The sequence below is a fragment of the Pelmatolapia mariae genome, linkage group LG18 (genome assembly GCF_036321145.2).
Source record: "Pelmatolapia mariae isolate MD_Pm_ZW linkage group LG18, Pm_UMD_F_2, whole genome shotgun sequence".
Classification (NCBI taxonomy): Eukaryota; Metazoa; Chordata; class Actinopteri; order Cichliformes; family Cichlidae; genus Pelmatolapia; species Pelmatolapia mariae.
Window position 1 is genome coordinate 11,666,019 of NC_086243.1, and position 23,992 is coordinate 11,690,010.

Here is a 23,992-nt window from a genome sequence, read left to right on the forward strand (position 1 = left end):
GGGCAATGGCTCAGGAGGTAGAGCTGGCCATCTGTCAATCAGAAGGTTGTTGGTTTCCTTCACTCCAGTCTGCATGTCAAAGTATCCTTGGGCATTATGTTAAAGTTGTCCCTGATGCATCCATCAGAGAGACAGGTTGTCATAGAAAAAAAAACTGCCTGTGATTGGGTGAAAGAGGCTTGTAGTAAAAGAGTTTCAAGTGCTTCGAATAGAAAAGCACTTTATACGCGCCAGTCTATTTATAGGGGCTTGGTCTCAAATTAACTGTCCATCTACATCTGCAAGTTAGAAGACTTGCTTCCAAAAAGACTTTAATCACTCAAAGTGATTAAAGTGACCAGTTACATATTTTTTCACCTTCAAGAGAAAGAAGACTGTGTTGTTGGAGATTAGGTTTAACTAAACAAAGGTTGATATGAGACCAATTAGCATCAGAGCTAAAAGCATGACCTGGGAGCCTGATCTAAAAATGTTTAACCCCCCCCCCCCAAATAATGTCTGTCAGTTTCTTGTGTCTATTGTAAATGAACTTCTGCAACCCTTTCCAATCTTAACAGAAACTCATCTTGGGAATTTGTAAACACTCTCTGCTTGCATTATTATTTGGAGACTATAATTATTAATAATTATCCATTTTTCAAAAATAATATGCAACAAACAAACATGCAAAGGAAAAATACATTATTTCCATATTATATATATTATGTCCAAAATACAAACTTTGCAATAATGGTACAAAGAAAATCTTTAAGTCACAGAGGAAATAATGAGCCTTATTTTTCTTAGATCTCAGATTTTCTCAACAACTCATACAAAACAAACCAAGTGGAAATTCAGTCTGAACTGTTAAAATAACTTCTTAGGAGACATTTTGAAATTGTTGGTTGGTATGTACTGACTGTAGCCAAGTACAAACAGTATGAGGAGCCAAGTGATAAAACCCCGATAAATAAAGAATGTCATTGCTTCTACTGAACAAAATAAAATATCAGCAAGCCAGAATATGATGTTGATTAATACTGAAAACACGCAAAGCTTGTTGGCTCATATCTGAGATACCAGGCACTACAGGCACAAAACTGCACTACATCAGGCATCAATCTCCCACACAGCCTCTAAACGTAACAGAAACAGTGGCAAACGAACACATGCTCAGTCTTACTTTAAATGGGCACTCCACCAATCTTTATGGCTTAAGCTTGGTGTCTAATTTAAAAACACACACACACACGCACACACGCACACACACACAAATAGAAAATTACACCAAAACTTGTAGAGCTAGAAACGAAGATATTTAGAAGACAATGGTCTAATGAAGGACTGACATGCATCAGGGAAAACATGAGAGAACCATGAACCACAAAAAAAAGAGTCAGGATCTCGAAGCTTCTTTCTGTTTTTATGGGCAACTCCTTCTAAAACCCCAGAACATATAATTACTATAATCCACAGTAAACATACACACTAGTGGAGGGTCAACTGTGATGAATGGCTTTACCTTGCGTTTTAAAGCCGAATGGAGGTAAGTAGTTGTTGACTTTTGATAGCCGTTTGAAGTTTCGATCAAGAAACATTGGCGCCAATTTCATAAACCTGTAAGAGAGATGAAACAAAAGTGTAGATGGTTCTCATTAGCCGAGATACAGAAGATAAAAACACCAATGCTGTAATATCCAGTATTCTTAGTATAACAGCTCCTGTTACAAACTTTCAACAATTACTTATTGTGTGCTGAATCTATCAAAGTTTCCGTCGCTCTATGCGACGGCCTGGCAGGTTCTCGTAATCCTCACTACACTTGGGATAATAAAGTTTATGTTACCAAGGAGGTGATAACTGAATTTTTATGTCCCATCATCATTAAACCTAGCATCCCCGCACCCCCTTCCCCTCCCCAAACCCTGTAAAAGCTTCCTAAAATGAGCAAAGCCTCCACACACCTTAGCACAACAGCTCAAATCTAAGCAGGTGATAGAAATTAAGAGGTTGCAGTGCATAACCCGTCAACATAACCTCTCCTCCAGGGCCTAAATCACATCTGACACATGATGTTGTCTGAAACAACACTCACATCACAATGTTTTTTTCCTCTAACGATCTGAAGCAAGACTGAATTAGAGTGGAGGATGTTGTTCTCAATGAAGAGACACGATAAAACTTCAGGGGTTGATAAAAAAAATTCAGGGGTTGGCCACGTGTTTTACCCACGACAGAATACACAGTTGAAATGGCTAGAGCAAAATTCAGCCCCATTAGAAAACAAATTAGGCCTGATAGTCAAAAACACCCCAGTGGCCAATGTTTTTAATGGCCCACGACCCGCTACTTCCACCATCGCCTCTTCCTTATCCTGTGTGGCTATAGAAGTGTGCGTGTGTGTGTCTCTCTTTGATTAACTGCAGCTCCGATATCAAAAAGGAGTCATTTCCTCTTAGTAACGCCTGTGACCCTAGTGCTGGGTTATGTGCCACTTCTGCAAGTGTAGCTTCGGGATGGATGTGTGTTTTTATAACCCGCTGTCAAGCTCGAGGGATGCAAGGCAAGAGGAAAAAGGAGCAAGGAGCCGTTCGTGTCGTTTCTCCTCTGATGTTTACATGGATGGAGCTCTATGGATGTGCTGTTCTTTAACAAGCTGCCTAACATTTTGTGTCAAACTTAAAAGCATCGTGACACCCCTACAGAAAAGACAAAGTTAAGGAGATTTATCAAACTGGTGTACATCTTTAGTTAATTTCTAAAGAAATACAGAGATTAGATTAAAGAGTGCTTATTGCACCTCTTCCCCAGAACTAGACCACCAGCAATATAAGTGTTGCATTGTGCTGATGCACCTGTCCAATAAACACACAGAGCTGTAAATTATTCCTCCTGCAGCTGACAAACAGCTTTCAAACTATGGAAGCACGAAAAGACTCACAAGCTCGATCACACCTCTGTTTCTCAGCAGGACCCTTGAATACTTGTTCCCATAACATAACACTGCCACTGGTTGACAAGAAATATGTGAGACACAATGACCAAACATGGCTGACATTATTGGGAGACCTTCCGGTTAAGCTTCAGCCTCTTCCAAGCACGGTAATCATTCTTTGAAATCCTCATTATTCTCCAGCTTTAAAGCAGAGAGCGAGCGACTAGAGGTAGTTATGTATGGCTCTCTCTCCACCTTGACTCACCTCGCCTGACAGGGGCATGCACACTCAGAGACTTGTGTCCAGGCAAAACAAATGGAGATTCATTAAACCTGGGCCTTCTGAGGCCACATGGGGCTATAAATAACACGGGACCATTACAAGTCAGTGAGCCCTGACCAACAGTCAGTCACTGACATCCTGACCAAGCAGAGAGACAGGGGGCTGCTTGTTGTTAAATAAGTAGTGAGGGCTCCCAAAAACAGCCAACAGGCAGGGATGCATTGTGCTCATTTCCTTTGCTGGGTCCATCTCTCACAGGCAATATTTTCATAACCGTGCCACTTCGAGTTCACTGCCAACACTTGATTTAGGGCTCTAATACAAACAGTTTTGGGGGAAAGGAGAGGGTGAGGGGAGGGGCGTAAAATAAATTGGAGACTGCAGGGCAAGGAGCTTCAGAAGAAGACAAACATGGAGGAAGCAGATGATGATTAGATGGAGAGCCATAGGACCTCACTGCTAGAGGTTAAGTAGGTTTTCTTTAACTGTCGAACTGTCGGCCACACCTATTCACACAAACTGTTAACGAGAATATTTTAATGGTAAACGTACAAAGCAGGCAGAAATAAAGAACGCTAACAGATAAGATGTTAAACAGCCGACTTCCCTTCCACACAGGAGACAATAAATCACGACCAAACACACACACGGCACAACTGTGTACATTTGGCTGTACACTTACACTTATTTATACAAATGAGCATACAGACAAACTTATACTAAGTGCAGCATTAATTGTGCTTATTGACCTGTGAGAGACTGGGTTGAAGGTGGTAGTAATCAGTGGGCTCCCAGGGGTTTTCTGTGTTGAACAGAACTTTGATCCGACACGTGCGGCTGATGAGAGGAAGTCATTACCAGGGAGGACATTGTTAAATCATAGCCTCTCATATAGGTAGAGGGCAGTGGCACAAAGTGCTTTGTCCATCTTATTAAAAAAAGAGTTACAATTTATAGCCCACAGGGCAGCTGATGGTGTTATTTAGAGCATTTAGAGCCACTATAGGTTATATACCTCTAATAGACTCAATTAAATACTACTACTTTTAATTTAACCTCCTAAGACCCGAACTCTTCCACGACATGCATTTTTAATTTCTCTTTGATATTTGGGCATATTGGGACCCAATGAATGTAAAAACAAAGAATTACCAGATTTTTTTTTTTTTACCTTATTTTTGTTTTTAAGAAAAATGAGAGCCACATATGAGGATATTCGTTTAAAATTTTGATAGAACAGTAGCAGTATAATGTCCTCGTAAGTGGATATCAGGCCGATGCAGAGCAAAATTGAGTATTTTGATCTAAATAACCCAAAATGTAATGTCCACATATGTGGACGGCAGGTCCTAGGAGGTTAAAAGTTGGAAAAAAATGGCACGGCAGAGTAACAAGATACTACGACTGTTAAGTATGGGAATTGAGAGATAGTCCCAAATTGTTCAGTCTAGTAGAATGGCATGCCTCTGGGTATCAACACTGGTGTGTCACCTACTGCAAAACCATGAAGTCAAACTCGTACAAACCTTCACAGTGCCTGCCCATGTTTGTCAGGGATCACAATAGATTACACCTATGTGTCACTACCATTTCCATTTTTTTTCCACTCCAATCTCTTAACTAAGGAAAAAAACATACCACAAAAAATTAATAAAATGAATCCATGCATGGAGACGTTGATCTCTGGAGACCATCTCAGCTGTCACTGGGCGACCGACGGGCCCACCTTGAACATGTTGCTAACACGCTCCCATCTAAAGCCAATTTGCAATCACAATTTAACATGCATGTTTTTGTACTGTGGTAAGAAAGCCTGTGCGCCTGGAGGAAACTCGACACAGAGACGGAGAGAACATTTAGACTTCAAACAGAAAAGTCCCAAATGGCCAGAGGGTTCAAACCTACAAACTTCTTGCAGTGCTAACCACTCTACCACCACACGCAAACAAGCAGGATTCAATGCTGAACAGGTAGATTAAAACTTGGTGCTTCAGGCGATACATAAAGGAGGTTCAATATATTCCTTTGCCCAATAGCTAGGTCAAGTAGTTACTTTAGTGTCACAGCCTATTATTTAGCAACATGAAAACTACCCTTGCACAAGAACGCTAAAAGGACAATGTCCAATAGACTGAGCTGAAACGGACGACAAAGTGGAGACAGTGAAAAATCAAAAGAACCAATGACATCAAGAGGACTACTGGGGATTGTATAGACTGTGTAGGCTGGGTATTAGAGACCCCTTGATGAGTCAAGACAGGAAGCTGGTTCGTGGTGTTCACAGAACGCCTCTAAGGCTCTTTAACATGATAGGGAAGTGATGTGAGACCTTCTACTCAGGCGACAAAAGTTCTTTTGTGTAATGGGGGATCACAAGGACACAGTTGAGGTTTTGTGGTGGGGAGAAGATGATAGAAACATGATTGAAACTGGGGGAGACTGGATAGGAATGTAGGGGCTTCTCTGTTACTGACTCAAAACCCTTAAGGCCTAGTTGGCTTGAGGAGTGACATCATGCAAGTTTGTATGCTTGAGTAAAAGCTTTTCTCTTGCTGACATCCAGTTAACATTATCTATGCGTAAAGATCTTGATTTTGCATTAAAAGTTAGTTCTTCACATGCAAAAAAAAAAAAAAAAAAAAAGTCCAAAAGAAATGTCTCACTTAGGATAGATGGTGGCCATCTTAGCTGCTGCATATCCTGGCTTGCACGCTCCTTCGCTGAGGTTGCCGTACTTATATTCTAACTCCTGCGATCTGTACATTAAAAAGAAGAAAGCGAGAGCTTAATTAGACACATCGTGATAACTGATTGCCAATTAAAATGACAAATTCAAAGCTTCAAAAACTTTGTTTGACAAACAATCTGCAGGAGTGATGGGGCTGTGGAATTAGCTGGGAACTCGGCAACAAGTCAGCATATCACCTGTGTGTGTGGCAAGACGAAGCAGAGAAGCCTTGTTTAAATAATCATGCTGGCAGTGGTAAAGCTTGAACCTCCCGATTACTACCAGGATCATTAATAATGTGATGTATGCTATGATTCTACTTCAAATAAACAACGGGAAAAGAGAGGGGGGCCCGTGTCTTTGCACTATGTGAGGTCCAAAAATCAAAGTTGGCTGGAGAAACTGTTTGACTGGGGCCTTCTTGCACATAATCTGAAGCTCATCTATGCTAACAGACTTTATTTCAATCCTCTTCAATCACTTGCAGTAGAGTGGAATTAAAATCTCTGGGGTATTTCCATCAGTTTGCCTACCCTGCATTAAGATATGACCCAAGTCACAAAACTAATTACGAGCTACAAGATGAATTGCAATCAAGTAAAGAAAGCGGCTGCATTACATGAAGTGAACCCGTGTGAATTCCACTTTAAAGCATGTGCTGACATTGTGGTTGCAGTGCATGTGGACTGTGATGGCAGCATCTGATTCGTTCCTGTGCGGTAACGTAGGGCCAGAGAAAAGGACCTTGCCATGGCGGTTTAGAGCCAATGTGTCAAACCAATTCAGGGAATTATACACACATCAACAAACACAGTGACACAATGACAGCTGCATAATGATCTATTGTAACATGTTCTTACTCTGACAAACCACAGCCAGTCTAAACACAAAACACTAACTGACCTACATCTCAATTCACACTTGTTTCAAAAGTTATTACTCAGACCACCTATCGTATCTGTGCTCGTGTCACCATCTGTGTTTCCTACACTGTGTGTTTATTTAAAAAGAGGAGGGGGGAGGGGGAAAGAAATAAGGCTAGATTAATTGGCCAAACGTTTACATTTTCATGTTTCATGTTTTCCCATTGATCAAGCCTAACTGCAGTATTCTGTGATAACAGATGTAAAACACGGCTGAATTAATGGAGCCAAAGTCTAAAAGGGAATTCGGTTTTGGGAATCCATCATGTGTAATGTGGCAAACGATGATGGAGAATAGCTAAATGTGTTATAATAGATGACATAAGTGTTTACTAGAAAGAGATGTACTCACAATTTTGTGTCCAGCTGCAGCAGAAAGCCCTGCTTATCATACACTGGGGACAGAGATGGAAAAAGAAATGGAAATTATCCATCACCACAAGAGCCCACAAACCACTTTGATATAAGAAAAAACATAATAAGAAAACAGAACAACAACAAAGGTATGGCATCTTAATGTAGTCATCCAGCTATTCAACTAACAGCTCAGCAGCTGTAGTTGTAAACAACCTGTGCGGCTTTCACGGGGGAAACAATATGGCAGATGTAAACAAAAGCATTAGGATCAAGGATTTGTGACAAACAAGCAAGGTTAGGGAGAAGCCAGCCAAAACAATCTGTTGAGTTTAAAATAAAAGTTAGAAAAACAAGTCAGAGATCACCTATGGGCAACCGAAGGGACAGCCAGTAGGTGCCTAGTGAAGCGTTGAGGTAGAAGAGAGAGAGAGAGCACAGAAAACCAGGAGGAACATATTTAAGGTGAAATGGGAGCTTTGTTTCCATTGCAGGCCGACTCTTTGCAATAAAGCTGATTGGGTCTGCAAAATACTTGCTATGATCATTTCTGGCCAAAAACATAAATAAATAAATAAAAATCTGTAACTACATTAGCATGGAGGAAATTAGGAATAGTGCAGCATTACGCCTGCAGTTGTGGATCTTGTCAAAGATAAGCTGGAGAATAAAAGATAGGGAAAACAAAGATAAAGAAAAAGGGTAATGGGAATGTCTGACGGTTTGAAAGGGAAGGATCCAAGCACTGCCCAGGAGGAAGGGAACTTAGCCTTAGCAGCCAAGATGGGTGACACATCTGTAGAATAGCAGCCAGAGGGCAGAGTCAAAGCAACTTAGTGGTTTAACTTAACCTGCAATAAGTAAATCTTACGTCTTCTAACCCTTTACAGTATAATCCACCAAAATTCATGCAGACCGTTTCACTGCTGTTTGTTACCAAACTGAGACAACAGAGGGCAGTGTTGTATTGGCCTTCATAAGAGAATGATGGCTGAGCACATGTTCATGTCCCCTGCAGTTGTTATGAGTGTTTCATCAATTTAGCAAAGATACTTCTAAAATCAAAGTACTTTTTTTGTTAGGAATAGATCAGACTGGAAAAAGCAAACAAGGCTCTCTGACTTCTTTGAAAATGCCACGTGTTTCCCAACCTAACAGGGCTGTTGGTTCCCAGGGTTTTCTTTAAAATGGTGTCTGGGACAACAATGATGGGTAAAAGTTTGGGCTGGTGGGGCTGCAGCTGTACCTGAGCCTACTACTTGTCCCACGTTGTTGTCCATTTCCAACTCTGAAAGAGAAAAGGGTCAGTTAGCACCTTTTGAAGTCATTCTGTCATGGCAGCATTGGACTTGAAAATAAAGCCAAGTGGAAATGTCAGGAGTTACGGAGTAAGAAAGAGGAGGGGTTAGTGGCTTTAATCCCAGTGGGCTGAATTATGACTGTGAATTCCAATCTTTATTCAAAAGACAGAAAGCCCAGTGAAGTAGAAAATTAAAAGCAAGACTCCATTGTGGTTACATGACTGTTTGGACACTGGAACATTGAGAGTATGATGAATGAATAAGCACAAACAGTTTAAAACCGTTTTGAGACATAAAAAAGGGTTATGGAAAGCGATGTGAAGTTAGCAGATATTTATATTTAAACCCCTCAACAACTCAACCATTAAGAACAAAAAAAAAAAAAAGAAAAAAAAAAAGAGAGAGAAATAGAAAAAAAATGCTTCATAACTGTAACCCAGTATATGTGGGCAGAGTCCCGGTGCCTCTACCTGCAATTCTTTTCACTTCAGCACCTTTAGTCTGGGCTCTACTGTGGGCTCTAGTCTGGGCTAGAGTCGGCTCTTCTGCATCTTTGTCTGTAAACAAAAGGGGTTAAACTGAAATAAGATCATGAGGATAAAGCTGTGAAGGCAACTATTAACCAAACAACCAATATACGAGGTCCTAAATATATATTAATAAATGCTTTTACTTCAGCAAAAAAGACAACAGTGGCCACAAACAAGAACAGATACGCACAAACAAGCAGCAGCGACAGAAATGAAAGGAAAAGGAAATATAACCCGATCCTTCAGTAGCAGCTTACACAGAACATAGATAAGAATATAAATAGGTTTTAAGGAAGTTTACTTTAAAGACGGGGCTTGCAATATTGATAAGCCTGCAGTGAAGATCACTTTGACTTTAATTTGTATTTAAATATACTTTCACATTTCTTCCTGTTACAGAAAAGTGATTACAATTTGTTTGGCAGATCAGATAAAGTCTGAGGACCTTTAACAAGGTTTTCAACCAAACAGATGTAAATTGCTACGCAGAAATGTTTTCTTTTACAAAACAGGCTGTATGCAAAACAGAGCTGCTGCCTTTCACGACTGTTCAGACTCGCCAATTAGTGAATTTCAGGCTCTGTTCCGGCTGAAACTGTATAGGTGTATCACTATAGCGCTGAGACAAGAGAAGTTGATCTCTGAGGCTGAAAATCAAGCTGGGGATATTTAGGGCATGCTCTTTGAGCTGCTGTTGAGCTCGATGTTAATGAAGCACTGAAAGTGACAGAGAGGATCCCATTTTAAAATAAATATACTGGACTGCCTTTTGCTATCTGAACTGCCACGTTCACGTCTCTTCTCCATTCTGATGCTCAGTTTGAATTCTTCTTGACCACATCTACTACATGTGTAGTGATTAATTTTATATTGAACACGTGAGTGCATGGGTTTACAGATTTGTGAGCAAAGTTTAAAGAAATTCTTATGAATGCCTCGGACAAACAAGAGGGTTAAATTCAAGACAACATTTTCAATTCATCTAATTGAGCTTGGGCTTTAACTAATCTGGATTAAAAGCTGTGCCATGTTGGCTACCGCAATTACAGAGAAACTGTTAGCAGCTCAGTTGGTGCCGTACACATTCTTTTCTCACCCTACAGACGTTAATTTCAAGTGTGATTTAGCACCCTAAGGTAGTGTTCTTGTTACTAGCCAGGAACCCAATAATAAGTGACCCTGCTGTTGGTAAGCTTGAAAACAAAGTTGGCTGTAAGTAGATTATCCATAAAATTGAGATAAGTTTAGCATGAACACTCTTAGAGGGACAGTCTCTTTTGAATTCCTGTTAGAAAACAGGTGGACAACTGAGGGTAAAATGTCATGCTGACCCTCTGCAGTCTGCATACTGACTACGTTGGGGAATGGATGATGTAATCTACATGGCGCAAAGCGCTTACTCCCATCTATATAGTAACAGCTTCTTTGTTTTCTCAAGTGCATTTAAGACTACTCAGCCACTGCTATTGAGAGAAAAATGTTAGGAAATGTCCACCATCTCATTCATTACAGACTACATGACAGATAGGTGGCAATGTGCAAGACTGGTTAGGTGGTGTGCAGTATAGGATTTCCACAGGGTACTGATGTCTCTGTTCAGACTGTCAGTACAATGCCTGCCGATGGTACCCACAGAAATGCACTGATGATTGTGGAGTGGTTGGAACTTGGATGTGTGCTCTTCCTTCTGAAGTTTACAGACCTGTGTCTATCCCGGGACAGGATGAGTAAAAATACCTGAGCAAATGTACATTTTCTAGCACTCAGCTGTGGTGAGTGCAGTGTACTTTGCGGTAGTCTGTAAGGGGAGCGGACACTTTGGAGGCTGTGGTGAAGAAGGGGTCACTGAATAACCTGTTATCCATCAGGGATAATCTGGGTACCCTCTGTGCCATTTTCTGGACAGGCAGCAATGTACCTCCTCTAAGAGACTAAATCAACCCCACTGCTGCAAGAACAGATACAGGAATTCAAACAGAGGACACAAACTTTTGGATTTCCACAGAGCGCCACAATTACAAGCATAACAAGGTGATAAAGCTATGGTTACTGGCTCTGCTGCAGACCTAACCTGCTCTGATGAAGGTGACGCTCAAGTAAACAGATTCACATGTACAAAACTACCACCTAATGAACTATTTTGTGAACATAAGTATTACTTTCAAGCCATTATTAACCTTTGTGCAGTTATTGAGTATTACAGATTTATGGGAGCAGCTTTATTATTTTACTTCGTAATCGCTAGATGTGCTATCAATGCCATTTTACTGTTTTATAACCTTTAATACAAAATCCCAAGATAGAACACACAAGCCTTGCGCTTGCTGACATATGCAAAACAAAGAGTTTAGAAATAGGCCTGCTGTGTGATATGGTTTTTTTTTTTTTTTTTTTTTTTTTTTTTAATTTGTTCTTTACCTTGTCTGGAATTGGAACTGGAAAAATACAGCTAAAATACTTGCACATTATTATGTAACAGAATACATAGGTATAATAGCAGTTAGACCCCACTATCTCTTGTCATTAGGGCTGTGACACTGACAGTCTTAACAGAAAACCTTTTCATTTCCTTCCTGGTTTCAGATAGACCTCAGCGCTTTTCCAGTCTTACTGATCACACAAAGCACACAACATATATTCATACAGTCCTTTTTAATATGTTTATTAAGCCTTTAATGTTTCTGTATTCAAATGTGCTGCTCTCTTTGCCAATCCACCCTTCTGCTTGTGGTTGCCTATATGCTACAAAACAGAGCCTTTTTTTTTTAATATGATTGCATGCATAACTAGGTAGAACAGCTCTGTGCTGACTTACTAAGTTAAATACACCATCATGTGACCACTTAGGGATCGCGCATGCTTGGATAAGTGAAACCAGACAAGGAAAATCTTTCCCTGCTTTATGAACCTCAATTCCCAGTACAGGCCCCACCTCAGCTGAAGAAGCGTGTTAAAATACCGACTAGAAACCATCTCACAATAGAATCACATGAGCTGACATAAAGAGAAATTGAATACAATGATCACACACACCCATGTTCAAACCCAGCCTTCACTTTGATTTCAAATTCCCATGATCGAAACAGCGGAAGCAAACTGGTAAAAGAACAGAACATTAATAAATGTTAATTAATAAATTAATAAATGTAACCGATAAAATTTCCCAGTATTTCCCAGCTGAAATCCCAAAAAGAGTGCACAGCAGTGCCACAAATCAGTGAATGTATGACAGCACAAAAAAAGAAAAAAAAAAAAAAAAAAAAAAAAAAAAAAAAAAAAAAAGGTACCATGATGGTATTAATGATGTTTATAATCAAGTCTCCATATAACACTTGCCCCTGGAGCACTAAGTCCTGCACTGTAAGACAATAATGGTGAAGAGAGAGATCACTCTTGCGACAGCACAGCTTAGCTGACCAGGCCAGAGGGCGGGAGGGACAAGCCACATGTTCTTCTTTCCACTTTGACCTTCTTTAAGCCAAACATCTGGTATCACAGCACTACGGAAAGCCAATATTTCCCCCTGCAATCTTCTTTTGGTGTGCTGCTGAAGTGTGTTCACTCTCTTCACATCATGCACCCTTATATGTAACCTATTAAAAGACACTGCTGCTGTACAAACCTACACAGGTAACTGTACAAAGCTGAACGCCTTTGTATTTCACACTTTAAGATGATGAATGCTCATGTTGAATTTCAAGAAAATGTGAGATGTTGCAACAGAACACAAGAGCCTGGTTAAAAAAAAAGAAGAAAAAAGCACTGCGACAACCAGGACCATTGACTGATCACGTGATCTGTCAGTAATGCAACATATGAGAGATGAGCTTTTTTATTTTTATTTAAAGTTATTACTTTAAAGTCATATTTGGACTCAGGGAGTTAGCCACCGTCACATGGCAACTAGACAAACTTAAAAAAAGAAAAGCAGAGGTGCCAAACAAGGTTCAGACCGTTAAAAAAACAAAACAAAAAAAGGTTGTATCATCAATGATTCACGGACAAGACACTGATAGTGAGAGTGCTGAGTGATCCAAGAACAAACAAGGCCAAGTTAAAACAATGAGGACAAGGCAAGAAATTAGGTCATAATGTATGAAAAATGTGAACAGAATCTATGCGTGGCTTCCTACTGAAACACTTTCCTTTTGGAATCAGTATAAAAACAAATTTAGCGGCATGGCTAAAAACATGGCACAAAAGTCAGGGGAAAAGCTGATGCCCTTTTGTTACTCACCATTTCAATAGGAGGGCAATTCTGGGGAATGGTGATAAGTTAAAAAAAAAAAAAAAAAAGACGAAGGAAATAAAAAGATTATTCTCACTTCTGCTACAGGGTTTTTAAGCAGTTTGCTGCACTGCAGTTAGTTAATGGCATCAATTATTGAGGTAAACAGTTTTATTTTGATGGGAATAAAAGGAGAGTGCATCAGTTAATAGCTTGTAATGATAAAGAGCTGCAAACTAACTGGAAAAAACTTACACTTGTGGTTTCTGTGTCAAAACACTGCTCCCTGAGAAACCTTTCTTCAGAAAACTTCCAAACTTTCTACCAGAAATCTTCTAGCCCCCTCTGCTGGACACAAACAGCTATGTTTTGGAGAGGCCAGGGGCTTTAACAAGTTGGTTGTTAAGCACTGAGCCAAACAGAAATGGGTTTTCATCACTACCTCTCTAAATAAATATAATTCAATTTACAAATACCTACTCTTGACCAACACCCAGCAGGTGTGCTCTCTGTCTACATTATTATGTGCATGGCGAAACTAATTTTCAGTTTCAGTGGCAGGTGCAGTCGTACTGTGAAACTAACTGCCACTTCCTCCTCATGTCAAAAGCATAAAGGAAAAGGGGGGAGGTCACTTGATCAGTTGTACACAAAGTTTGTTTTGTTTTTTTAAACTGTAGTCTAGGTGGAGGCGGCTAATTTCCATTTATGAGACAATCCACATGGGTGTATCCACTGCTTTTATACTTGATGTACAAGCAGATCTAATCAAAATGTCCCCTCCACATTCAGTGCTCCTCTGAAGTAAATGAAAAACTAACTTTCACATCACAAACACACAGGTTTTGAGACATAAACACAAAGCTTGGCCTTCTGGCCTATCAAATAAATAAGAAAAACAAAAACAAAACAAAAATAAGCGTGCAACTAGCTGACAGTGAGCGCAGAGAAGCAGACAGAAAAACAGATTTAAAAAAAAGAAGAGAAAAAAAGACTTGCTCTCTCTAAAAACAGATAAAACATGCAATGTTTCAAACAACTACGACAGATGGACGATGAGGTGATGGAATAAATGTTAGTCATACTGGAGATGTCACTTACGAGACTTCTGTCCCCACATGGGTAGATGCAGCTTCCCGGAGGAGTAGTAAATAAAGCCCAGGACCAGCATGGGGCACAGGATGAACAGCAGCTTGTGTGCAGGCTTCATTGTCTTCAGTCATTCACATGGCACTATTCAGGTCATCACCTGGAATCACAGGAGGAGAGTGGGACATTTTATTTACACATCTGTAAAGACTAAAGCAATCTGTCAGCAGTACAAGAAAAAAAAAAAACTGATACAAACAAAACACGGTGATTAGAGGAGGGGGAAAAGGAGTCATAGCAAAAGATCGGCTGGCAAGAAAGATAAGAAGAAGAAAAAAAAAAAAAAGAGGGTAAAAATGTTTTTTTAGGTCAAATGTGTGGGATGAAAGGTAGTTTTATCAAGACAGATCTTAGATTTCTCATTTAACTCTACAGAGGTGTGATTGTTGATCTCTTCCCTTGGTTACAACAGGAAAATAAAAGTCACTAAAAATAAGAAAAAAAAAAACATTGATTTGATTCGTGCAGGGAACCTTGACAAGAATTCCAAATGCAAGAAGTTACAATAACTGAAAGGCAGAAGAAGTCATTTTGTTTTTTAGCACGTCTTTAAGACATGAGGACAGCAATACTGAAATGTATCAGCATGTGCTGCTAAAGGCCTCACTCCAGCAAACTTTTTCTATAGTTTAACAGGAAACCCCACGCCCTGTGTTCATGGTTTGACACCTGCAAAGCGCTCATAATCTGGGCTCTATGTTTAAAACGAGCAAAAACTAAGTTACTGCTGTATTTAGTCAACGTTATAGCTCAGTTAACCTCGATCTACTTGCCTCAGGCAAACAAACGTGAATCAACATGCCATAATGCAGTGAATTATGCAGTCTAGAGGTTACCAGGCAGAAGACAAAACAACCCAGTCAGTGATCTGTGTGACCTTGTCCCTGCTTGGAACAAACTGCTAAATACAGGTCTGTTGTCTACAGACTCTTTCAACCCCTGACACCATTGCAGATTTTAGTTCGGTCTTTGGGTGCCTAGAAAATATTTGGGTGCCTATATAAATGCAATCCATTATTGAAAAAAATATATAAATAAAAAATAAAAATATGAGGAGACCCTGCCGAAAAAGCATGCTGCAGAAATTCTCAGATCTGACATGCTTCAAAATATTGATATCAAATATCAAGTGGACTGTCTCTGATCCTGGAAATTGAAGGCAAACTGCAGAGAAGGACTCAGCAGCTTTAACACAGGGAGGTGTCGAAGCACAGCTGAGCACAGATAAGAGTAATGCCTCTGCCTGACACTTTAACAAAAAAAAAAAGAAGAAGTTAATAATCTCCATTAGCCAACAGATGATGTCCTCTATATTTAAAACGCAAGCACCAACCTGCGCAGTTGTTGACACTGCGCTGACCATCTCGCGTAAAAATGAACTTATTCATCCAGTTTTGTTGCTGCCTGCAATCTGTGAAAAGTTTGCCCAATAGACAGGCAGACACACTGCTCGGTCGGTGCCTTTGACTACAGACTCGCAAACAAAACGCAGACACCTAATTTTAAAAGAAAAAAGAATTATATATATATATATATATATATATATATATTATTTAAACATAATAAAAATAAAGAGTAGGTAGGTAGGCCTAAAAGGGTAACCACTGCAGCAGAAACGAACCCGAGGCGGTTGGAAGGTATCGCAGGGTAAAAGTCTAGAAGCAACAGTCGCTCACCTCACCTCACCCCACTGCTCGTTTCATACACACGGTTCCTAAAGTGTTGTATCAGAGGCCACATTTAAGGTCAGGTCTCTATATTCAGGCGTAAGTGACGTTATTCGCCTACCTTCAGCTGAGACCGCAGGGAGGTCCTTGGCTAGCAAGAACAAACATAACGGAACTTTGAGTGGTCAAAAGTTGTGTCCCAGTCTTTCATAAAACGGTCGTTTTAACAGGGGTTTGCCTTAGTAAAGTCCGCTTACCCTGACGTCGTCGTAGCAAATGGTTACCCAGATATTTACTGAGAGAGAGTGAGAGAGAGAGAGACAGAGAGAGAGAGCTGTGGAAAAGACGACAGATGACATGAACGGCTAGCTATTGTAGCCTCGGCTAGCCACTCGCTATGCTAACAACGCTGCGTTGGCACAGGGGGAGTTTTGCCTTCATCCCGTCGGCAGGCCTACAGTTTAGCGCGGCGCTGCTCGAGACATTTTTGAGGTACAACAGCGAGCTTGGTGAAACGGTCCACGGAGGCAGTACGAATAAAAAGGCTCATAACAACAGCGAGTATACCAGAGCCCGCAGTACAATACTGCGATTATACAGCCGTTGGTGGTAGAATGAGAGACCACCGGTTTGGCTGAATTACCCACCGCGATCACAGCCGAATAAAGAAAACACGGTTTAGCCACGTCTCATTGCCATTCCCAGCGGACTGTTATAAATTTAGTCTTTACCTTTTCTGTTTCCTTCCGAGTCCCCCCGTGAGAAACAGTACCTCTCTTAGAATAAACAGAGGTTTGGCCGATAAAATGACAGTGTTCTCCCTCCTCTCCAAGCCATCTTGATAAAATCTGCGAAAGTCAGTGGATCAGTAAGCAGAAGACGAACGGCTCGAGTCTCTGTGTGTGTGTGTGTGTGGCTGCTGAGACAGGAGAGCTCCCTGCCTCCCCGGGCTCTAGTGTGCATCAAGAGTGACCGAAGAAAAACGCACTCCCTCCATCAACATGATGATGATGATCAGCAGCGGCTTGTTTGTCCACAGCAACACAGTTTGCCTGCAACGGTCACATGAGGCTTTCAGTGAATTACCATGCCCCCTCTTCCTGTTTTAGCAGGGCCAGGATGAATGCACCTTTTCATGTGGATCTTCACGTGGTGCTTGCTCTGCTGTTGTAGTACTGTTGTAGCTGGGTTTGCATCAATAGCTCACATATACACGAGCCGTCCTTGTTCTGCAGCGGTAATAGAGATCCTATAACGTACAGAGCATGTTGTCTTGCCTGTCCTGTTAGTGTAATGCTATGTGCTTGGCCAGCACAGCTTTAATTGGGGAGTATGTTTTCATCCCACAGTTGGGAGGATTAGTATTAGTTGACTTGAAGCCATTTTTGTTTTCCCTTTAGGAGGATTTTGTAGGAAGCCTTTGAGGAGAACATTCTCCTTCAGTCAATCCTGTCTCACTCGATTAGACATAGATAATGAGACGATCAGTTGTTTTGACAGCAGGTGTGTAAATTTTGAAACATAATTGTGGCATTTGTCAACTGTGTGATTTGCCTGGTTTGTGGAAGTATTATTCTTTAGATGCCTCTGTTTTCGCAAGCACCCACACGGTCAGTGAGGGGGCACCACTTCCACTAGTAAACAGTCATCCAGAGTGTGACATGTGCACCCATACCCACTGGTACATAAAAAAGAAAAAAAAATGCCTTTGTGCTTATGCAACATTTTGTCCCTTCATGCACTGTGCAACAGCAAATTATTTGCTATGCTTTAAAGCCCCCAGTTCACCTCAAGACCTCATCACTATTTCTCACTTTCCGAGCACTAAATTAAGAAATACGTTTTAAAACAGGCGGAAAAATTCAAAGAAAAAAATGTTTACCAAACATCAAGGGCTGAACGTCTATATGAAGGAAAAATAGGAAATACTTCCTTTTAAAACTACACATATTACATTCATCACTTCAGTGTTCGTAAAGAGGAGGTAATAATATGCAAAGGTAACCCACCCATTGTGTCAACTTCAACCAGTTTTTAAAAAAGAAGAAGATTGCACTGTATTGTGCAAGTCTTGGACCGCCACAGATTTCTTCATATTTTCCTTACAAGAAGCCAGACTATCTAGTAACTGTTTGATCTTGAGCGTTAGCATTTAGATCTCTGAAGGTCATTCATAGTTTTCCTTTGGTTATTAACTGCTTTTTCGCACATCCCAAGTCCAACCCTTTACCCGACCATTTTCAGAGTAATGTTTTTTGTTTGTTGTTGTTTTTTTAAGTATTATTATTTGTGTTAAGCCACTTAACACTGACCAAACACTGCATGCATTAAAAAAAGGCACCTAACCCAAGGGATGAACATGTGTTGTGTCTACACATAAAAGACAACTTAGCACAAAGCCAATTTTAAACTGCATCTTCAGGCCCTTTGTTACTAGCTATATGCATAAATTAGTATTTTTGCAACAACAACAATGCAATTCCCAAGGCTATTAAAAAGCTACTAACAAAAAACCAAAAACAAAACAAATAAGCAAAATCTTAAGTCAAGTCCTTGAAATAGAAAAAAAAATCAGCAAAGACCTGATGCAGGACCAGAGAGTTATATGTGCATTTGCATTTGAAATTCAAACTATCATCAGTATGTATGGGAGAGGTACAACTTAGTGTCTTATTTTGTGTTTTAGATTACATTTTTACACTCCGACCCTTAAACAGCACAGAGTATGGAGCTGAGAATTAAAAGTAAAGCTGTCGGGAGCAGGTTGTGCTCCAACTTACCAGAACCACAGAATGAAGATCACAGTGTGCACTGCATTACCGCAGATATGTGTGTTTTCATTTGGTTATTTAGAAAATGCATAAATTGTTGTTACACTTCATTCTAATCTGCTGCCAAGTCTTTTTTTACTTGAACTGCAATTACACAGAACACACCAAGAATAGCTGTTAAATTAATTTCACTTGTATCTGCTGGCATACCAAAGATATTTCCACATCTCCTTTATTAGGCTGTGAGACTGTAAGCTTTAATGTTTAAATGAAACCAGTTTTCTGTCACCTTAAAAATAAACGGCAGCTCTGAGAGCGCACTCAGTGATTAAACTAAACTTGAATTAAACTGCGTCTACAGTTCACCAAATTCATAGAATAAAAAAAAGTAGTATTAATTGCGTGTCCTTTTTGCAAAAGTTTTTTATTTACTTTAGATTTTTAATCATCGTGTCTGATAAAGTCTCTGGAGTAGGGGGCAATGATAGCAATAATTCTGTGGAAGAAGAGTCATATGAACTGTGAAACTTCCTTTTCAGATTAGTCAAATGCTGCTAACACCATGCCTTATATGAAAAGGAAACTCTGGGTTAACTTGGACAGCTGATTCATGTAACTGCTTATACCAACTATATATGTTGGGATAAGTGAATCATGATAGCAGAAAGGTATTCTGGTTGAACTTGCTTTGTAGTATAGGGATTGGCTCTGAGCTCCATCCTTAACATAAAATGGTTTGTCTTTAAATGGTTGACTTACTACATGGTGTAAGTATGATTGATTATGAGATAACGACACATTTTAGATTTAGTTCTCCAGGCTTTCTGAAGGTCATTGACTGCTGTTCAATACTTTTCAGTCCAGTCCTTGTACCTGACACATTTTCAGAATATTTTTAATTTTTAATTGATTTTTTTGCTTGAGCCACTTAATACTGACTTGAAGTATTCAAACATAAAAAGGCATCGAACTCAAGTGAAGCTGTTTATCATTTGGTCTCATTGGTTTAGTTAAATCTACAAAAGGCCAAAGATAAAGTTTGACAAGCATAAAATGCTGTATTTGCACTAACAAAGAGCTATTAGCTGAAAGTGTGGCATATCATAGCATGGTGTGTAGTGTCCTTAAAAAATCTGAAGAAAGAGGACAAGTAGAGAAAAGAAGCAATGTGAGGCCTAAATTATCTCCAGCAGATGAACAGTATCTGAAAGTTAAGACCTTAAGTAATAAGAAAAAAATCCAGCAGATACAAAATAGTTTTAGTGGAAGGGTGGCTGTCAAGGAGCCATTCTTATGGATGGGAAATGCAGAGAAAGGGGTGAGGTATGCTGAACTACACAAGAACTGGAATGAAAGATCAGAGGAAAACAAAGGTCTGGGAAGATTAATATAAAAATTGAAATTTTTTGTTTCAAATCTTCAATATGTAAGTAGGAGGACAGGAGAGGGGTATAGCAGTGAGACTGCACAGCCATCTGTAAAACACAGTGGAGGCTGTGTTATGGTTTGGGGCTGAATTTCAGTCAGTGGTGTTGGAGATCTTGTTAAAATTAATAAAATGCAGAAAAGCACCATCAGATTTTGATTCACCATGCACTGTAAAATGTAATATTGTGTTTAATTAAAAATATTAAATAGGCTGAACTCAATTTTTTTCAATTTGTTATTAGAACTCAATTTAAATAAGTTACCAGTACTTTTTATGCAAAAACGCTGATAAACTCCATTTATTTGAGTTGTCTTAACTTAGAAAAACTAAGTAAGCTGGAAGTTTTGCACCGTCCTCCTCCCTCGCGGATCAGTCCGCATGTTCACGGTGCATTTATTATGGAATATGTTGAGCAAACCTGGAGAAGCCTCAGCACAAGATATTATTGTTGTCATTGCTGTGGATCTTTACCTGATACACTGACTTGGTGAGTAAATGTTTACTCTTATTCAAACCGATTTTGTGGCTTCTCTTAGTTTAGCACCAGGTTTATAATCCTGCTAGGTAGTTAGTGTTAGCCTAGCCTTGCTGCTGCCGCTGGGCTCATCCTACTTAAAAATTAACACCACAGCCTTAAAAACCTTACATAAAACTATGTCAGTGAAATTTTCTGTTGATTGTTTGAAATAAAAAAGTGAGATAAGAGCCCAGACAAAATTCTTCGGGAGGTGCAGCCGTTAGGGGTGGGGTGGGGTGTGGGGGGTATTTTCAATCCATAGCCATAACTAACTAACTAACTAAGTAACTAACTATATATCATGTTTAACCTGAGTAGCAAAAGACCACAGGGGGGTTGAAAACAGCACGCCAGGAGTTAACTGTGCTCGCGGACTCTATCAAGCCTTGACCTCCCGGTCAGCTATCGCGCTGGTGGATAACAGAGGTCTCCGAAAACGAGGAAGCACTTTTGCAAATATGTGATATTTTGATAAATTAAGTAGATATTTGAGCATTACATAGCTGCATTCTCGCCTGAAAATATCTTAAAAGGTTATTTTGTGGCCCAGAAAGGGTAGTCTGGGGAAAAGGAGGATCACATTTGTCGGCCACGGTTGTCGGAGCCTGTGCGTACTTGTAAGCGCGGCAATGGCGGAGGAGCGCCGCTAAAAAACTTATTACTTTTTCTGGGTCACAAAATAAACTTTTAAGATATTTTCAGGCGAGAATGTAGCTGTGTAAAGTTCAAATATCTGTTCGATTTATCAAGACATCACATATTTGCAAAAATGCTCCGACGTTTTCAGAGACGTCCATTTTTTTCATGCTTTGTGGCAGCTTTTGAACATCTGTGGCATCTATTAATGTTAAATCTAGCCTTTATTTAACAACATAAGCAAACTCTATGTTACAGTGATTGCACAGCCATTAAGGATCAAATCAGTTTCTGAAAAATGTTCTGTTTTTTCTCCCTCTGCTTGCTTCTTACTGTCTTTGAGGCTCGGACCAGCACTCCTGCTGTTGGACAGAAAGACATCAACTCAGTGGTATTTTGGTTTTCCAATATATTAGCAACTGTCAGTGACATTTATATTAATCAGGCTGAACTTTAATCATACTTTAGATCAGCCTGTTTTACTTATTGTTTTATTTGTGCTTTGGTTTGGGGAAGTTGTCTCTTTACTGATCTTTTCCTGTCTTCTGTTATTAGACTTGAGATATGACTGCACTATGCTGTTGCTGGTGACTCCAGTTAATTCTACAAGACGTGCTGTGTAAGTAAACAAACAACAACAGTTTGGACTGCATTTATTCAAAGATCACATCCCCCAAAGGGTCTACACTGTATATAGTGAAGTCTGCAAAATTTGTTTTGTGCCCAAATCATTTTGCACATCATTAGAATGAAAGTTATTGGCCATGTTTGCATAGCCCTTTTTAAAATGATGCTTTCATGACATTATTGTGTGTTGGGTGGTGGTCAGGGCTATCCAGACTGACAATTGGGACATTGAATGTCACCTCTCCGGTGGGGAGGGAGCCTGAGATTGTCTAAATTGGAGTCTGTTTTATACCAAATGCAGAAAAAATGTTTTAAGAAAGCAATTAAGTTCATGTTCCAAAAAATATGATTGTTTGCTTGCAGGACACCAGGAGAGATGAGTCCTCCGTCACAGATGGTGTGGTCAGTGAAGATGGTCGCCTGCAACCCACATCCACTGCCACTGTACTTAAGTGAAGTTAAAGACTTTCTTCTGCACCTACATTTGGATCACCTCGATCCATTATAGTCATTCAGGCAGTAATGCCTGGACTGTAAACAAGCCATCCTTAAAATAATACAACATTCCAGCTCATGTGTTGGAATGGAAAACAAATGTGTTGTTTAAATCAGAGACTGCACTTGTGACAGAACAACAAATATTTTATTTTGATTATATAAGTAATGTAAGTACAAAACAAACTTGTGGTAGGCCTAAACTTATTTTCAGAATAATTACATCTGAGACTTTGTTTCATTGTAAGATTATAACAGTGATGGCAATATAATTGTTTGTTGTTCAGCAGAACAGTGTCCAGTATGTTGGCTGTTATACTTTGTTGTGTTTGAAAATAAAAGTTGGGCTGATTTTAACATCATTACAAAAAGTGTTGTTAATTATTTTTAATCATATTCAGGTTACCACAAATTGTTTTTTCATTTAGTTGATCTTGAAATGTTTGTCAGTAGGTAAACAATTAGTATTGTCAGAAAGTCAGAAATATCAAGTTATTCTTAATACTGCAGACTTACAATGTATAAGTTGTCCTAACAGTCATCTTAAGAAAGCTTTACTTATTTTTTTTGAGGCAACGAGTTTCCTTAATTTTTTTGAGTTCTGGGAACTAACAAGGCTGTACAGTGTACTCAAAATGAGTAAGTTGCCCTAACTTGGTAATCTTACGTAAACCTGATCCAATTTTTTTGAGTTCTGGGTAGGGCTGCTCAATTAATCGAATTTTAATCGTGATTACGATCTGGGCTTTCAACGATCATTAAAAATGACTTAGCCGATTATTAGCTCCTCCTCTCGCGCTGCTCCGTGTGGCAAATCGAGCGCACCTCTCTGCGCTTCGAACACGCATCGCAACAATTAAGAGGACCCGAGGGAAGCTCGGAAAGCTAAGCAGAAGTTATTTGGTGAGGAGAGGATAATGGCTGCTGAAGAAAGAATGCCGTTGGTTGAAAAGAGAGGTAAAACGACTTAAGTGGTGTGGAAACATTATGGGTTCGCGGAGTCAGACGTGGATCAAGTAGACATAGTGTGGAAACTTTGCTACGGTGTCGTAGCTGCACCACAGAGCAACACTACAAATTTATTCAATCATTTGAAGACCGCTCACAAAGTGACATACGATCAAACAATGAAGGAACATAGAGAAAAAACACCTGCTTCATCCTCACAGACTTCCATTCACGCTACCCTGTACAACGCGACTAAATATCCCACCAGCTCCCAGAGACACAAGGAGATAACAAACGCGGTAACGTTTTCCTCGCCAAAGACCACTGCTCAATTAACACAGTGAACAACCAGTATTATGCAGTATTTTGAAGTTCACTAAACATAGATGTTTACATTTTTCATTTATTTTTTATATTGCAAACATTTGCACTGTTATCAGTATTTGCACACTATTTTATATCATTTTTTGACATCTTTAAAGCCATTATTCA

General features: G+C 39.7%; 1 protein-coding gene across 5 annotated transcripts in view; it reads right to left on the reverse strand.

The window, feature by feature from the left end:
- Window positions 1-17,292, reverse strand: part of st3gal3b (ST3 beta-galactoside alpha-2,3-sialyltransferase 3b) — a 39,923-nt gene extending 22,631 nt beyond the window's left edge. The window contains exons 1-7 of one of the 5 annotated variants that reach the window (XM_063461506.1): window positions 16,809-17,292; window positions 14,363-14,510; window positions 8,974-9,060; window positions 8,449-8,490; window positions 7,201-7,243; window positions 5,861-5,953; window positions 1,502-1,596 (exon numbers count right to left, since the gene is read on the reverse strand). In XM_063461506.1, the coding sequence (XP_063317576.1) occupies window positions 1,502-1,596; window positions 5,861-5,953; window positions 7,201-7,243; window positions 8,449-8,490; window positions 8,974-9,060; window positions 14,363-14,471 (469 nt within the window). In that variant the 5' untranslated portion in view covers window positions 14,472-14,510; window positions 16,809-17,292. The other 4 variants (XM_063461508.1, XM_063461507.1, XM_063461509.1 and 1 more) reach the window with 4 other exon arrangements.
- Between the last annotated feature and the right edge of the window lie 6,700 nt (window positions 17,293-23,992).